At 35.3% G+C, this 18,807-nt stretch overlaps 1 protein-coding gene across 8 annotated transcripts in view; it reads left to right on the top strand.

Annotated features, from left to right (window-relative positions):
• Nucleotides 1-18,807, top strand: part of SLCO1A2 (solute carrier organic anion transporter family member 1A2) — a 60,414-nt gene that overhangs the window by 23,621 nt on the left and 17,986 nt on the right. For all 8 annotated transcript variants that reach the window (XM_012435696.2, XM_012435694.3, XM_012435697.2 and 5 more), the window contains 7 exons: nt 5,350-5,456; nt 7,806-7,952; nt 10,724-10,822; nt 11,379-11,597; nt 14,060-14,224; nt 16,145-16,340; nt 17,806-17,971. In XM_012435696.2, coding sequence (XP_012291119.2) covers nt 5,350-5,456; nt 7,806-7,952; nt 10,724-10,822; nt 11,379-11,597; nt 14,060-14,224; nt 16,145-16,340; nt 17,806-17,971 — 1,099 coding nt within the window. The remainder of the gene's footprint in view (nt 1-5,349; nt 5,457-7,805; nt 7,953-10,723; nt 10,823-11,378; nt 11,598-14,059; nt 14,225-16,144; nt 16,341-17,805; nt 17,972-18,807) is intronic.

The raw sequence follows: 18,807 nt of genomic DNA, 5'->3' as shown, positions 1-18,807 counted from the left end.
CAAGTGGCTGAAACTACAGGCGCTTGCCATCATGCCTGGCCAATTTTTGTATTTTTTTTTTTTGTAAAGACAGGGTTTTGGCCTATTGCCCTGCATCATCTCAAACTCCTGGGTTCAAGCAATCTGCCTGCCTCAGACTCAAAATGTTGAGATTACAGGCGTGAGCCACCGTGGTGGTCTTAAGATGACCACGTGGCGTGCATTCTGGCTGCTCCACTGACTGGCCATTGCCCCATTTCTCGTCCTCTCCTTGGGCCCTCTTATTCCTTTAGATACAAAAATGTTGAAATTCGGCCAATTATTATAATAGTCCTATCTTGGTCTCCAGGTTTTCAAGTGAAAGAAAGAGTTGTACATCTGTCACTTTAAATCAAAAACTAGAAATGATTAAGCTCAGGAGGAGGACAAGTTGAAATCCAAGATAGGCCCAAAAGCTAAGCCACTTGCACCAAACAGCCGAGCTGTGAATACAAAGAAAAAGTTTTTGAAGAAAATTAAAAGTACTATTTCAAGAAAGACACAAATGATTAGAAAGTGAAACAGTCTTATTGCCGAGATGGGGAAAGGTTGAGTAGTCTGAATAGAAGACAACATTCCCTTAAGCCAGAAGAGCAAGGCTCTCTTTTCTATTCTATGAAAGTTAAGAGGGATTAGGAAGCTGCAGAAGGAAAAGTTTAAGTCAACAGAGTTAGGTTGATGAGGTTTAAGGAAAGAAGCTGTCTTCGTAACATAAAAGTGGAAGATGAAGCACAGTTACAGCAAGTTATCCAGAAGATCTAGCCAGGATAATTGTTGAGGGTGGCTACACTAAATAATAGATTTTCAGTGTGGATGAAACAGCCTTCATTTTTTTTTTTTTTGAGATGGAGTCTCACTCTGTTGCTCAGGCTGGAGTGCAGTGGCATGATCTCAGCTCACCACAACTTTTGCCTCCTGGTTTCAAGCAATTCTGCTACCTCAGGCTCCCAAGTAGCTGGGATTATAGGTGTCTGCCACTATGCCCAGGTAATTTTTGTATTTTTAGTAAAGACAGGATTGCACGATGTTGGTCAGGCTGGTATCAAACTCCTGACCTCAGGTGATCCGCCTGCCTCAGCCTTAAAGTGGCAACAACCTTATTTTGAAAGAAGATGGCATCTAGGGCTTTCAGAAATAGGGAGGAGAAGTCTTTTCAAAATATTACTGCTAATTGACAATACAACTAGTTACCCAGGAGCTCTGATGGAGACATACATGGAGTTGAATGTTATTTTCATGCCTGCTAAAACAACATCCATTCTGCGGCCCATGAATCAGGAGTAATTTTGACCTTCAAGTCTTACTATTTAAAACACACACTTTGTAAGAATATTGCTGCCATAAATAGTGATTCCTCTGATGGATCTAAGTGACATAAATTGAAAATCTTCTCGAAAGAATTCATTATTCTATATTCCACTAGGAACATGAGAGGAGGGCAAAACCTCAACATTAACAGGAGTTTTGAAAAGTTGGCTCAAACCCTCTTGGATCACCCTGAAGGGTTCAAGACTTTAGTGGAGAAAGTCACTGCAGATGTGCTGGAAAGAGCAAGGGAATTAGAATTTAAGATGGAACCTGAAGATGTGACTTAATTGCTCCAATATCATGATAAAATTTGAATAAACGAAGATTTTCTGTTTACGGACAAGCAAATAATGTGGTTTTCTGTGATGGAATCTACTACTGATGAAGATACTGTGAACACTGTTGAAATGACAGCTAATGATTTAGAACATGCCACAAAGTTAGGTGATAAAGCAGCAGTAGGCCTTATAAGAATCGACTCCAGTTCTGGAGGAAGTTCTACTGTGGGTAAAATGCTATCAAACAGCGTTGTGTGCTACAGAAAAAGCTTTTGTGAAAGGAAGAGTCCATTGACACAGGAAACTTTATCATTGTCTTATTTTAAGAAATTGCCACATCGCCCACAACCTTCAGCAGCCACTATACTGATCAGCCAGCAGATATCACCATGGAGGCTAAAGCCTCTACCAGCAAAAAGGTTATGACTTGCTGAAGGCTCAGATGATTGTTAGCATCTTTTAGCAATAAAGCCTTTTAAATTAATGTGTGTACACTGTGTTTTAGACATATGCTATTGCACACTTAATAGGCTACAATATAGTGCAAACATAGCTTTTATATGCATTAGAAAATTTAAAAAATTCATGTGACTTTATTGTGATATTCACTTTATTGTGGCAGTCTGGAACCAAACATACAATGTCTCTGAGGTATGCCTATACACTATTGTTATGCTACATTTTTATAATTATGGAAATTTTTTTTACCACTGAACCAAGAGTTTATTATTCTTTTCTTATATAACTTTTTATTTTTCCTAGATTTTAATAATTACCTAATTTTATCATATGGTTAGCTTTCTGTGTGTTGCTCACTAATTCATCACCAAATTCTCCACTGGCAGGGCAAATGTCCTCTCAATATTCTTATCCATGTCACTGTATGATTTTTGCCTTGGAGATTCCTCACATATCACTTTCAGTTCTTCATCTGCAATCTGAACTTGGAATTCTCTAGGCCTGCTACATTGCTGTTTGGAATTTTCCCTCATTATTATCCTTGAGAATTTGCTTTTTACCTGTTTCGTACATTCAGTTATTCATTTTCTGGATGGTATGTCTCCTGCTTTCCTCTTCACTCTTCACTTGTTTTTGTGAAGAAAATAATCTAACAGCTTTCCAAGAAAGTGTATAAGGGAAATATAAAATGTAAGACTTTGTACATCTGAAAATATTTCTATTTTACTCCCACATTAACTGTTACTTTGTCTGGGATAAAATTCTAGATTGAAAATATTTTCCCTAGGGATTTTGAAGATGTTTTCTTAATGTTTTCTGGCTCTATCTAACATTTGTATTAAGTGTTATTATTCAGAATCCTATACCATTCTAATCTCTGTGATCAGTTTTCTTTCAGTGAAAACTATTGAAATTTTCTTTTAAGCTCCAAGTCCAATGTTTGTACTAATTGTATAAATCTTGGTTTAAATCTGTCTCCTCCGTTGTGCCAGGAGCCTTCAATCTGGACATTTGGAAAAGTTACTTTTATTATTTCTTTGCTTATATTGCCCCTGTACCTTCTCTCATACAACTGTTTTCTCTTTCTAGACCTTCTATTACTTGAATATTGGACATCCCATGTTAACCTTATGTTTTTCTCATCTTTTATCCCTAATTTTTTGTTCTCTTTTCTCCTTGTTACTTTCTGGGGGATTTAACTTTATCTTCCATGCCTTTGAATGGCTTTCTAGCTTATGCTACCACATTTTTAATTTTCAAGGGCTCTTGTTCTTTGAATGTCTCTTTTTAAGGAACATCTTATTATTCTTTCAAGGATACATTGTCTCTTTCCATCTAAATTCTGTTCATCTTTCTTTTTGATCTAGTTCCTCCAAGTGTACTTTTTAAAATTTGTTTGTAGCTGTCTTTATTATTATAGACTTCTCTCATATAACTGGTGGTCCTTTGTTATCTATTTACACTTAAGAGGGAGGAATAACAATAACAAGAAGCTAACTAGAAGTTCTGTATACATGTGTAGGATTTGGTTAATGGAGGACTTCTTTCTTGAGTCATTGCATAGGGGCTGGCTGTTTTACAGACGGCTCAGAATTGCACATAACCTGTTTTCCTAGGCAGGGATTCTTCAATCTATTCCTTGGGAAGTAGAAGCTTAGCTACCAGCCAAATGCGAGTGGGAATCTCACTGTTTAATATGTAGATTTTTAAAAAAATCTAATACTTCCAATTTTTTTGTATTGCCTTGCTATGCTCAGTGTGCCTCTCCAGACTCTGGAGTCAATGGACATTTTCAGCTGGAGTGGCAGGGGATGTCTCTGGGAGTTTAATGTTTCCTAAACACACTTTAAACCAAAATGTTTGCACTCTTAAGTGTTTTGGACAATACTCACTTTTGAATTTATAAGTATTTTGACTGAACGTTCCCGGGCTTTGTGGCATTGCTTCCTTGCAGGCACTTACGCACTTCTCGTATCTTCTGTTTCAGTGACCACTCAGTCACCTGCTTTTCCATTTTCAAAATCTTGTTGAGCTCGGTTTTATTGTCAAATTCTCCATTCTTTCTATCCTTATGGAATTATGCCTTTTTCTATTCTGTTTGAAAATCTATTTACTGTCATTTTCTGGTGCTTTGGGAATGAATGGACTTTGAGTTATTGGATTTTTAGTGAATAAATTAACAAAACATATGTTCTCTTTTAAAGGATTTTTGAAGGGATCAGAGTACCTAAGCAAAGAGCCTTTCCTTTTCTTTTGTTTCTTATCCTATCCAAAATAATGTCAAGTAATATTCAGCTACTACTTACATTTCTTTTTACCACCTGCCAAAGCTGTTATTTCCCTGAGGTTGTCACGTTCATGGGATTACGAGTATGGAGACAGAAGCCTTGTCTGTGGTTCACAGCCAAACTCTTTGGGCATCACTGAGCAATTGTTCTCAGAGGACGGTGTTTTGAGCCTTTTTATTATATACTATAGCACAGAAATTAAGACTATCAGTGGCATAACACTAGCTTTTGTGAAACTTAGAAGGGCAAGTTTTCTTCTCGTTAGCTTCTCTAAGAGAAACATAGAAAGCAATCAAGCATAATTTCTAACAGACTTGCAGCATGTAATTTACTTACTGAGGAAAAGCATGTGGATCTTGTGGTAATTTGCTTAAACCAAATGGTCACAGTTTATTATTCCATTTGTTCTTATGAGAAGAGTAAAAGTCATTACATTATGTGTCACGGTGATTGAGACTCTCTAACGCCTCTCATTATGATGGGCAAATATTTCGTTTTTCTTAGGGGTTTATGAAATACATGGAGGAATTATTGTAGGGTGTCTCAGAAAGTGGAATTTTTGCTTCTTCTGAGCAAACTTTAGAAAACGCAAAACTGAAGACTTGTTTTGTTGTTATTCCCTTCAAAGCTTTTATCTTCTTAATTATGCATTATTAAATTTCTCATTTTTTTAAAGTTTGTGTTCCTTTTCCCATAATAATTACTTCCAGGAAATGATAACCTAAAAATCAAAGAAGGCTGATATTTGATAATCTAAAGGTAAATCATCCACAGGCAAATCATTGAAAGCTAAGTATAAAAATACTGTACACTTACGGTAAGTGACAAGTTTTTTGATGATATTAACTTATGATAACTTGGATGGCAAAGATGAAAAGACATTTTTACTAGATTTGAATGTTGTGGTGTACAGGAAACAGAAGGTAATAATCTGTACATTGACCACATTGTTCTCATTACCTCCTTAACATAAACATGTTTTCCCTGTGTTTATACAGATATGAATATGAATCTACAGTTTCAGTTTCAGGCAACTTGTCCTCAGGCAGTTTCTTGTGTATGGAAAATGGAACCCAGATTTTAAGACCAACACAAGATCCATCAGGTTGTCTACTTCATTGTGTTGATTTCTGTCCTGTGAATTTACAACTGAACACTTTCTGCTGAAAAGCTCTAAATGAGTTATTGGGTTTGGTTGAGTTAGGTAAATAAACAAAGATACATTCTCTCTCCAGAAACTTCCAGAGTGGTCACAATGGGGAATAAGATAGCTAATAATAAAGAATGTTATTTTTCTTACATTTGAATGTATTTATTAAGAGTTCCTTGTTTATTTTTTAACATGGTTATTTAAAAAAGAGTTAAAGGACCAGGTGTGGTGGCCCATGCCTGTAATATCTACACTTTGGGAGGCCAAGGCAGGCAGATCACCAGAAGTCAGGAGTTTGAGACCAGCTTGGCCAACATGGTGAAACCCTATCTCTACTAAAAAATACAAAAATTAGCCAGGTGTGGTGGCGGGTGCCTGTAATCCCAGCTACTCAGGAGACTGAGGCAGGAGAATCACTTGAACCCAGGAAGCAGAGGTTGCAGTGAGCCTAGATTGCTGCACTCCAAACTGGGCAACAGAGTGAGACTCTGTCTCAAAAAAAAAAAAAAAAAAAAAAAAAAAGGAGAGAGTCTAAGACATCTATTCAAGAACCACTGTTGAGTTTATCCCACAGAGAAAAATGTTTTAGAAGGATAGATTTATGTTGATGATTTGATGTATATGATTAGGTAAATAGGAACCTACAATAGAATCAAGTTCAAGAGATTTGTGTTCTATTACTGATCTTTTATAGCAGGGAAAACAGGGAAATAGGCTACAGTTCTGAATTACTCTATTCCCTTTCTATTGACTTAGGAACTTGTCTTTCTGCTCCCTTCTTTTCTCTGCTTGAGTTGGTGCTTGAAAATTCTACACAATACTAGTGCTTCTTTCAGCTTCCTGTAGCCCTAGGCACCAACGTACTGGCTTCTGCTAAGGGATCCGTATAATCTTCTGGTTATAATTGGTGTGGAGATGACTCTAATGACTCAATCCAGAACTTTCCTTCTTTTTATGTGGACATTTTTATTCTGGATTCATGTTGGTGGAAGTTGTGGTAATCCACAAGGGTGGGAATTTCATGACCACCATTGAATTGGGAAACCAAAATCATTTCAAAAAGTTGAAAAATATCTGTCTCAGAAGAAGCCAAAGAACCCCCATGGGGGAACCAAAGGAAAACAGTGACATTAACAGTGGCCTGTGTTCTCTTCCTGAGCTAGCTATTGCCATAGACTGACCCAGATGCTTCATTGTGGATACAGGAAAACCTTCCCATTCTGGCACATCTCCAGGAAAGTGCATTGATGCTTTTGATTTTGCCCTAGAATAGGCCTAGAGTTAGCCTGTGTTCTCTAGACACAAATCGCTTTGCACATCACACAAAAAATCTGAATACCCAGAAATAGAGACTATTATTTTCTGACTGGAAATGATGGAGAGATAGCCCTCACAAGAAATTCCTGGACCCAGCCATTGTCAGGACCCCACAGATCTCACCTGGCCAGTTTATGAAGTGTGAGAGTGCACTGTCCTTCACTTTTCTGAAAACGGGACTCCACAGAGCTTCCTCACAGCTTACCAACTATTTTGGCTTAGAACATAAATGGCAAAGAGATTGATAGAATTCTTCAGAGATCTCCCTATGATTCTCACTTTCTATTCCCTTTGGTCCCGTCTTTGTTATTCTACTAAGCAGCTGCACCTCCAAGGATTGAGGTAGATTTCTGTATTGAAAGTTATTTGGTGGTTACAACATGGGAACATGCTCTATAGAGAATCTATGATGATTACCCAGTTAAATATTTTTATAGAAACTAAATATTTTTAGTTTCTATAAAATAATTACAGTTGTAGAGAATTCACACTTTAGCGAGACTCTTGTTTAAATCTTATATAGTACCAATTCTAGAGAAAAATATTTTTGTATTTTTGTTTCCCCAAAGTTGGACAGGAAGGGGGAAGCACTTGTAGCAGCTGAATAGGTCCAGGAGTTTCTGAAGAACTGAATCTCTTCAGAGAATAAAAACCTTGATTTTTAGTGTTTGCCAATCTCTATGGTGTAACACTGCTATGAAACTACCAATGAGGTGTTACTGAACACTGAGTTGGGAGGAGGTGTGTATATTCATCTCTCCCAACTCAGTAGGGACTGGCTCAGCATATCACTTACACTTGTCCATACCCAAGTCCTCTGTCAGAAAATGCACTAGGAAGGCCCCAAGAAGTCATTGCTGGAGTAGTAATATAAATCACTGACAAGGTGCCATGGTCACATAACTGTGAAATGCCTACACATGGAATTACTATTATTGATACTTTATTATCAAAGCGCTAATGTCGTGCCTTTTTTTTTAAATGCAGAATGTACAAAGGAAGTTAAATCATTAATGTGGGTGTATGTCCTGATAGGAAATATTGTACGTGGAATGGGCGAAACTCCCATCATGCCTTTGGGTATTTCCTATATCGAAGATTTTGCCAAATCTGAAAATTCTCCTTTATATATTGGTAAGTTTGAAAATCTACCTTAGCTTCTTTTCAGGGCAATAAGTTCCTTGAGGGTAGAAATTAGTCATATTTCTGTAGTCTTAGTGATATCTACAAAGGTGAATAGAGTGTCTTGGCACAGCTGGCCTTCCATAAAAGTTTGTTGAATGGAGATATGATACGCTAAATGACAATAAGCCATTTAAAAAATAAATCTGCTTTCTGCTATTGGAAATACCACAAATCTAGTGCCCCTGGAGGTGACCCCTTCGTTTGCTTGGCACCACACTATATTCAATCTGTTAAGAGATTTACCAATGTTTTCTCTAAAATGTTCCGTATATTAATAACCTTTCTCACTATTTTCACTACCTCTGTTTTTGTTCAGGTTCTCATACTTTATAGTTTCTCTGTATTGATTATTTTCTCTTCAGTGTTTTCTTCTCTCACTTTAAAAAAATTTTGCAGTATAATATTTCTCAAGCATTGTTTTAATCATGTATTCTCTACTATATTTATGACATATATAGGCTCCTTATTTATTAAATCTGATCTCTCCACTTATTACTCATGGCTCTGCATGACATTCACTTAGTTAGTTTCTATATAGTTTCTCTTCATCATGATCTCTCCATATAGTCAGGCTTCATCATATTTTTCACAAACATGTTTTCATCTTTTTGGTTATGTTTCTTGAAACTGCCTTTTTAAAAATCCACGTAGGTCACCTGGCACAATAGCCAACTTAAGACCCACCTTCTTGTGCTGTCTTTCAATCTCTGAAATATTCTTAATTTATTATGCATGACTTGCTTATATTTTTTGTTATTTTATCAATAGTTGGTCATAAACCGGCAACATTTAGTATAGGAACATTTTGCTATTAATGTATGGTGGCATAGCTTTTAAAAACTAGAAAATCAAAGACAGAAATGATTTATACATAATTAAGATGGATGAAAATATTGAGGAATCATTAACCAAAGTAACTTTTGAAACTTTTTGGCAACTCAGTAATTTTGCAATAATCTTTCTCAGTGATTTTCTATTGAGTCCTTTCAAATTCCTTCACACACTTATATTAAAAGAATGCAAACACTTTCCTACAAGAAATTAACAAACACCTTGCTATGATGTCTATTTCTTTATTCAACAAATACTAGGGTGTATTATATATAAACGTAGCTGTGATAATCTCTATACATATTAAAATGAACATGATATGGTTCATATAAGGTTAGTAAATGGAGAACTACATAATTATTAGTACTATATATATAGTGTGTGTGTACATATATGTGTATATAGTTCTACTGTTCTACTTAGTAAATAGACTAGGAGAAAGGAAAATGAAAAAAGGAATAGTCATGAGAACACAATGAAACAATGCATGTATAGTTTAATGAAAGTCTTAGGAAGAAATGTGGCTGGCCACAGTGGCTCAAGCCTGTAATCCCAGCACTTTGGGAGGCTGAGGCTAGTGGATCACAAGGTCAGGAGTTTGAGACCAGCCTGGCTGACATGGTGAAACCCCGTCTCTACTAAAAATACAAAAACTAGCCAGGCGTGGTGGTGCGTGTCTGTAATCCGTTACTCGGGAAGCTGAGGCAGGAGAATAACTTGAACCTGGGAGGCCAAGGTTGCAGTGAGACAAGATTGTGCCTCTGCACTCTAGCCTGGGCAACAGAGCAAGAGTACATCTCAAAAAAAAAAAAAAAATGTGAAAAGAGGAGTTGGTCAGTAATATCAAATAACCTAGAAAGCTAGGAAGATGAAGACCAAAAGAGGACACTAGTGACAAAATGTTCACTGGTGCTACCTGAGAGTATTTGAAAGAGAATGTAAAAGGATTTGAGTAAAGTGAGTCAGAGGAAGTAGAGGCAGAGAATGTAGTGAAAGGAAAGAAAGTAGGGTGGATTTGAGATTTTGTAGAATCGTTGGCTACAAGGAAATTGAACAAGCACAAGAGAGGGAGTGTTTGGTAGAGCAAGACCTTAGACAAGATAAAAGGGATTGGAACCAAAAAGTCAGATGTGTATAGGGTGGGTTCTCCACAGAACCATGGAGAAGGCAGAGACAATAGGCAAAACCAAATTTTGAAGTGAATGGGAAGAAAGCCGAAGAAGCTCGTGTCTGGATTTTCAGAGATCATGGAGGGTTCAGCATAGGCTCTGAATTGTGGGCAAATGATGAGACGGCTGGTGATGTAATTTTAATGAATAAGAATTTAAACAAAGACAGATAGGACTGATGGACACGGAAAATAAAAATGTGGAAGAAAAGGAAGGAGAATATGATAAAATCAAAGAGTTGTATCATATAATAATAATGAGGACATAGCCAGAAGGAAGTTTCAAGTTGCAGATCTGAGAATGAAACTTTTCTGAGGAATGTGCCATAAGAAATTTATTATAACATGGTATTGCTTTAGAATTCCTCCCAAAACATGGCTGTGGGATGAATTAACAGGACCTTGATTATATCACAACTTAGTCAATGGCATGATCCCAGCTGGGACTACCTGTGCTGCTACAGCAAATCTTTACCCGTGATGCAGCATGAAAGAGAATTTGGAGGCCGGAGAAAGTGGCCTTAAATTATGAGGTTCTTTTTCAATATTTATAGAAAAAAGCATTACTTATATGTACATCAAGCTTAACTTTTGTATAAATTGTATATTAGTCAAAAGTATCTAAAGCAAAAACATTCACTCTTCAGGCTTTTCATGGACCTAGAACTTTTTATGTGGGCATATAACTGTACTATAACCTTATATTTTTATTTATTTTTAGGGTTTGTAGAAACAGGAGCTATTATTGGTCCTTTGATTGGACTTTTGCTGGCATCATTCTGTGCAAATGTTTATGTTGACACTGGATCTGTGAACACAGGTAATTCAATAAAATCTATTTTTACAGTGTCTAGAGTACATGAAGCATCTCAGGTATGTTATGATATATAATCATGGCCTAACTTAGCCCTCAATTTGATAAATGATCGCCACTTTACAAGTGAGCAAACTGTAGTGGAGGAGTTTAAATAACTTTTCAAATATTCCAAACCAGAAAGCAGTAGAGCAAGATAAAATGCTGATCTGACACAGAATCCCATCTACTGCACTTCAACTGTATTTCTTGGTTTTAAAATATTTAAGCATGTTGGTTTGAATTTATCTCAATTAAGCAATCATTTGTTGATGACAAAATAGAACCTGTAATTGTCTAGTTAATATCTGCTTTTAAATCCCTTACATGATAGATAACCAGACTAATTTATTACTAGATAATATTATAATACCTCATATTATTAGAAAAATTTTATCAGTGTCTGAACTATAAGCAAATTTTATACTTGGTTAGGACCTGATTATTATAATTTTAAAAATTTTCTCTAGTCCATATGGAAAATACTGATTAAGCTAACAAAAGTGTTTATATTTTTTTACAGATGATCTGACCATAACTCCTACTGATACTCGTTGGGTTGGTGCATGGTGGTTTGGCTTTCTGATTTGTGCAGGAGTTAATGTGCTCACTGCCATTCCTTTTTTCTTTTTGCCCAAAACACTTCCAAAGGAAGGACAGGAGGATAATGCTGACATCGTTAAAAATGAAAATGAGAAACAAAGAGAAGAGTTCAAGAAGGAAAAAAATGGAATCACTAAAGGCAAATACACATATTTCAAATACTATGAAATTGACCTTTTATTTCATGTAGATATGTCTGTATTTTAGTCTAACATTATGATATGCTATGCTGTGTTGAGACAATTTGTCATCAACAGTCACCAGTCAATAATACCTAACTAGTCTGATTCTTCCTGTGCTGCTACTTGAAAAGAAATAGTATAATTTGTAAGTTGAATTATTTCAGATCTGCATTTATGTAAACTTTTATGTCAGTCTTGGCACTCTCTCTCTCTCATATTTATATATATATACATATATGGTCCCATTTGCTCTAAAACACCCATTTTACAAAGATCATAGGTTGAATTAAAACAAAATGAACAAGCAAATTTAAATTAAGAACAAAAGTAGGAAAAAATATACTCTAATCCTAATGGATAGCATAGTTTTGTAACTAACATGTTAGTTTAATTATGAGCTTCCTAGAAATTAAGGCAGAAAAAACAAACAAACAACAACAAAAAACAAACAACAACAACAGAAAACCATGGTAGGTGACCCAACTCTCTATACTTGGTAGTGGGAAGAATAATAATTTACAAAAAGAAGCAGTTTCTCAGGAAGGAATTGTTAAAAAAAAAAATTATTTAATGATCATATGATGTATGATACAGGTAATATTGAGCGACATAGTGATTTTCCAGCAACTGCAAGGGTATATTTCATGTAACTTTTTTTTTTTTTTGGTACAGAACTTCAATAAAAGCTCAAAGCATAATTTACAGAAGGTTTTTCTGTGGGAAGCTAAACTAAGATAGTCTAAGTATTTAGTACTCAAGAGCACGGATTCTTAAACTTGGTGGCACATTGGAATCACCTAGAAACTTCAAAAAACAATTGATGGCTGAAAGTTCTGTAGTATTCCCAGAAGGTCTGATTTAATTAGTGTGGATGTGTGGCATGGGTATTGGAACTTAAAAATGTTTATTTGATGGATGAGGAGGGGCTCAGTTTTCTGTAAAATGGGGATAATAATAGTACTTGTTATAGAATTGTTGTGTGAAGGTAAAAAAACATTCTAGCACACACTATTATTAATACTGATACTAATGTTAGTACTTTGATTGTTGTCGCTGCTGTTTCTATCATCACCCATAAATTACAATGTTATTTTGCATAGAATTTTTCTTAACAATTATAAATTCTCTTAAATCATAATTGAGCGTAATTTAATACATCTTGGGTCATTAGGAGCCAACTCAGAATCTTGCAAATTCTCAGGATCATTCTGATGAGATTAAAAACTCTTCCCTAAAGGATAGTTATGGACTGATAGACCTCTTGCAATCTGCAAAATCAGTTTTGTTTTCAAAATTACAAAAGAGCTTAGCTTGTTGTAAGAAACAGAAAACAAAGTTGTGTTACTGAGATTCATCTATTAGGACAGGGATGTCAACAAACATGGGTGACTTAAAAATCTTCAGAGTTCGGACAACATTTTGCTCTCCTGTCAGGTCCCCTATTCACAAATACAAATTCTACAGTTATAATTTATTTATTTGCATTAATCTGTGCTTCTTCCTCTTCCAGATTGTTTATTTATTGAAATTTTGTTCCAGAATGAATTGTGAGCAGTTTATTAAGCAAACCAGGATAGTACAAAATAAGAAAGTCAAGACAGAGAACATGTAGACAGGAAAAGTGAAAGGAAATTAAAGTGAGAACTTGAGTCTACATGGCAGCTGTGTGACCAAGAACATTTACTAGAGGCAGGCCACATGCTTGGCTCTGTGGATTTTTCAAACAGGAATAATTTTTGGTTAAATCATTTACATAGTCCTTAGAATGTACCAAATGAATCAGCATCTCTGGGGGTGGGAACTAGATGTCGGTATTTTAAAAAATATCTCCAGGTAGGTCCTTCTGTGAATCATTGGCAGAACTACTGAAACTGTAGTTCTGAAGATGTAAAAAATTTCCAGACACTTGAGAACATTTATATTTCAATAATTCCCACATATATCTTCATTTCAAATGTTCAAGGAGTGATAACATAAATATTTATGTGAAATCTTCTTTATCAAATTGATTTCCCTCCAGATTTTACAGAACAGAACAAGCACCTTTTATTCTAATGAATGGTAGAAAAGAGAATATATTAATAGAAGAACAAAAGATTAGAAATAAAATGCTGTGGACACAGACAATATTTTGGTCACTTTGCAGTTTTGCTAATTGATCTTTAAGAGTCAATAGTGACTTATTGAGGGAAAAACTATTGTGTTCTGATCCCTACCCAGTCAGCTGCATCACTGACCTCCAGAAGTCACCAAAACTTTGCTATGACTTCAGCTTTCAAGGGGAAAAAAGAATTAACAAACACATACACATAACAAATAGTAAAAAACATAATTTGTTGAGGAGGTGGATGTTTCAGGAAAAGCCAATCAAAATGCAAAGCCAAGTTCGTTTGATACAGTTGTCATTCTTTCATTTCAGATTTTTTACCATTCATGAAAAGTCTTTCCTGCAATCCAATTTATATGCTTTTCATACTTGTAAGTGTGATACAGTTTAATGCATTTGTTAACATGATCTCCTTCATGCCTAAATACCTGGAACAGCAATATGGAAAATCATCTTCGGATGCGATCTTTCTAATGGGTATGTTTGTTTTTCTCTGCATTAGTGGTACACTTTTTCTTTTTTGAGGTGGACTTTTGTTCTTATTGCCCAGGCTGGAGTGCAATGGCATGATCTCAGCTTACCACAACCTCCACCTCCTGGGTTCAACTGATTCTCCTGCCTTAGCTTCCCAAGTAGCTGGGATTACAGGCATGTGCCACCACGCCCGGTTAATTTTGTATCCTTAGCAGAGACAGGGTTTCTTCATGTTGGTCAGGCTGGTTTCAAACACCCTACCTCAGGTGTTCTGCCTGCCTTGGCCTCCCAAAGTCCTGGGATTACAGGCGTGAGCCACTGCACTTGGCTGAGTAACACTTTTATTCCCCCATGAAGTAGTGAACAGTGCGATGGTGGGTGTAGCAAACGCCTAAGTTGAAGTCTTTTAGAATATCTTTTGTCTCTGTCACATTTCTTCCTTCTACTCTCAAAAAAAAAAAACAAAAAAAATCAAGAAAGGGTGGAGAAGGGAAGAGGTCAGAAGTATCTTGACTTTCTTCTCTTCTGCTCTCTGCAGTTCAGAATGTAAACTCATAATATTTATGAAAACCTTGAGGAGTGCAAAAATTAGATATTTTCAGATAGGAAATCCAGTAATTTAAAAAATCAGACAGAGTTAGCTCATTAGGATTCTGCATTTACTACCAAATTTTACTGTTTTGATTCCAATTCCCAAAGATTCTATGTTCCTCCTAATTTAATTTTTTGGTCCCTCTACTGGTTTTAGGTGTCTCTGCAGTCATACACATTCAGCTTTTCATGAAATCACACTAACCTTAGTGGTTTTACCCTAACTTGGGTTTTTCCTGGGATCTTTTCACTGTTTTGAAAAGTCAATATCCCAGGCTACTTGTATCCACACTATCTAAAGTGCTTGTGAAAGCTTCAAATATCTGGGGTTCCCTCTCAGACACACTGAATCAGGCTCCCTGGTGTGGGGCTCTGGAATAGATTTTTAACAAGCTCTCTCAGTAATATGATCCAGGGAGCCAGATGTTCACATTGTATGGATGGAACCTAGCACTATCTTCTCATTTTTCTATTTTTTTTTTTAATCTTCTTGGGGAGGTTTGATAGAGGAAGAGTGCTGGCTGGTAGCAGCAAGAGATGAAATGTAAATACACCTGACAGCAACAGGCTCAACAAAGTGACTTTCTAAAGTATCTTGAACTGGGTGTGGTGGCTCATGCCTGTAATCCCAGCACTTTGGGATGCTGAAGAGTCATTTGAGACCAGGAGTTCAAGATCAGCTGGGACAACATAGCAAGATGTCATCTCTACATTTTTTTAAAAATTAGCCAGGTGTGGTGTTGTGAGCCTGTAGTCCCAGCTACTTGGAAGGCTGAGGTGGGAGCACCCCTTAAGCCCAGGAGTTGAGGCTGCAAGCTATGATCATGTCACTGCTCTCCAGCTTGGGCAATAGAGCCAAATTCTGTCTCTAAAAAAAGAAAAGAAAAAGCACCTTGAGAGGAGTCTAATTCTTAACCAAAGCAGGGATAAGTAACTGAAAAATTATATATATATATTCTCATCACACAGGATGGAGGGTAATATATGAAATTACTGGTCAACATTGACTTGCCACTCCTACCTGGATCCTAAGAAGAGAGATTTTTTTTTGTCATGATCTCTGCCTAAAAGAAATTTGCAAGCTACTGCAATGAGTTAAATGAATGATAATATGATAACAACAGTCTCCCAAAATACACTTCCCCATTATGGGGCATTTCAAAATCTCCCTGTGAGTAATGTGTAACTAAGTGGGGATAAAATTAAATCATTCTTCTTCACTATGAGTTGGACCTAAATAGTATCTTATGTAAGACGTATTACATAAAAGTGACAACGTATTTGTTCCTTTGGTAAGTCATCTTGTAAATAATATTTTATTTGCATTTATAGGTGTTTATAACTTACCTCCAATATGCATTGGATATATAGTTGGTGGTTTAATTATGAAGAAGTTCAAGATTACTGTCAAACAAGCTGCCCACATAGGATGTTGGTTATCCTTACTTGATTATCTTCTCTATTTTTTATCTTTTCTCATGACTTGTGAAAATTCTTCAGTTGTTGGAATAAATACCTCTTATGAAGGGTATGTTGTTTTCCAATGAATGTCAGAATATTTCAACAAACAGTTAATATTATATTTTTTACAATGGCAATGCATAATCACATCATTTGCTTATTGGAGTTAACGGTAGTAATCTTTGGTCTTCTTCATCTGCCAGTCAAAAGCCAATCTATCCAAGCTCTAGGCTTAGTAAAGAGGTTGGGGACATATCACAGGGTGAGTGAATTTATAATTGTATGTACATGTGGCTGTATGTGTATGACTGTCTTTGTGATATCAGAGCAGACATTATCCTATCAAAGAAACTACCTAGAGTTTTAGGTTGTATTAAAATATGTTATCTATATAACTTATATTCTCATAACTGAGTAAAATTAAGAGTTGACTACACAGTCAAAATAACCTTTATATGTTTTCACAATAGGCTTCAGTTTGGTATAACTGAATCCTAATACATGATAAATTAATTAATATATACATTCATATATTTCATTTGTATTGCTATGTCTAAAATATTGAATAGTTTCATATTTTGTATTTTGAAGGTTATCTGTGTTTTATTGAAAGGTTTTCCAACATTCAATCATCTGTAGGGCATATTTTGATAATCAAGCCGTCAGTTAAAATGAAATAAAGGACATCCTAAAATGTTTTTTCAAAATTATCAAGGTTTATTAGATTGAAATAATTTCAAATGTAAAATCATAACATAATTTTATATATGCTAGTTGATTTGAGACTCATAAACTTCATTTAAGATAAGCATTGTTATTTCTACTTTACAAATGAAATTAAGATTCAAAAAGATTTAATGATAAAAGGAGTTCATTTCAAATCTCTTCAACCACATCAGTATAGAAATGGATTTTAAAATTGGAATAAATTTTAAAGATTGTTTCCATCTCCAATGATGCTAATTCACAGACAGAATGTGTAGAAAGTCACACTGTGATCTAGTCTGAATTCAGTTTCTAAACTACCATGCAAATGCTCTTTCAATCATATTATAACCACTTGTCACTTTTGATATTAGTAGAATGTATTTCTTTAATTCAAATATCTATGTTTCTTGAGCTAAATGTGTTATCTACATTATAAATGGAATTTGCAGATTTTATTTTCTCATGTTAGTCCTGTCTTGTTATTTGCTACCTAATGTATCAATCACAGAGATTAGTTTATCTTCATCTTTTGAGATCTAACAACATGTGAAGAAATGACTCCCATATGGTAGGCACTCAGTTAATGCTTGTTTATTGTCTGTATGTTCTTCCGAGATAAATCATTGAAAGAGTGGTTATGTGGTCATCAAAGCAGGTCTCTTTTATACCAGAGCTATAGTACACAGGCCACATATTGATGACTGGAAGATTTCTTTTTCTATTCATGGGAGGAGAGGAAATCTAGTTGGGGATTGAGATGAAAAGAAGAAAAAAATGATTGAATCATCTTTTAGTATCCATGACATTATTTTAAATCGTTTCAGAATTCAGCAAGATTTATATGTGGGAAATAACATTTTTGCTAATTGCAATGCGGGTTGCAACTGTCCAACTAAAATATGGGATCCTGTGTGTGGAAACAATGGTTTGTCTTATCTGTCGGCTTGTCTTGCTGGTTGTGAGACATCCATTGGAGTGGGAATAAACATGGTAAGACATCCTATTTGACAGAACTTTTTTGAGTTGCCTTGGTACTTCCCAACTATGAACTGGGCCTGCATTTAATAAAAGTAAAATTAGTATTTCCTTAAAACCAAATTAGTTTTTTTGTTTGTGGAAAAATAACTCCGTAATAGTCACTTGATTACCTTTTATTCCCAGATCTTATGTTAAAACCTTCGTAGCATCTGAACAGTGATCTGAAATTTCCAAGCAGTTTATAATATTACTCAAATAACTTGGGTTATAAATACTCTGGGCTAAAACATTTTTATAATTGAGATAAAGTTGGCAGTTTTGATCTCAATTATCCAGCTAATTGCCTTGCTATATATATATATTTTTTTTTCCTGTGTATTTGTATGGATGTGCTTTCTGTGCTTTTCACATTCTTACAGTTATTTAAAAACTTAGAATTAAGAATGTTCTCTTGCCTCTAAGATATCACAATATAACCACAATATTAATACTCATAAAATGTTGGTCAGTGACTAATAAATTTAATTTTTATTAAGACCTGGAAACATCAAAAAAAATTGACAACTGTTTTTGAAGTAAACTATTTCTTTTGAAGCAAAGCTTTGTTAATTTATAAGCATCTAAATATTTCAATTGAGCACTCTGGAACAGATTTTTTTGAATGTAGTGTTGTGTTAAAACGGTGTTTTAAAAAAGTGTGTCTTTAGGGTAGCTTATTAGTTATTACAAATTTACAATATATATTTAGAAAAATATACCATTTTCTGAAATCACCCTTCCACGTTTTGTTACTTGCTGTAATCTTGAGAGACATCATAATGGAGATGGAGTAAAGGGAACAGGCAGTC

Source organism: Aotus nancymaae, unplaced genomic scaffold (assembly GCF_030222135.1).
Source record: "Aotus nancymaae isolate 86718 unplaced genomic scaffold, 86718_ANA_hifiasm-v0.15.2.pri h1tg000016l, whole genome shotgun sequence".
In the NCBI taxonomy this organism is placed as follows: domain Eukaryota; kingdom Metazoa; phylum Chordata; class Mammalia; order Primates; family Aotidae; genus Aotus; species Aotus nancymaae.
The sequence above is the reverse complement of the archived record's forward strand: the minus strand, read 5'-3'. Positions and strand labels throughout refer to the sequence as shown.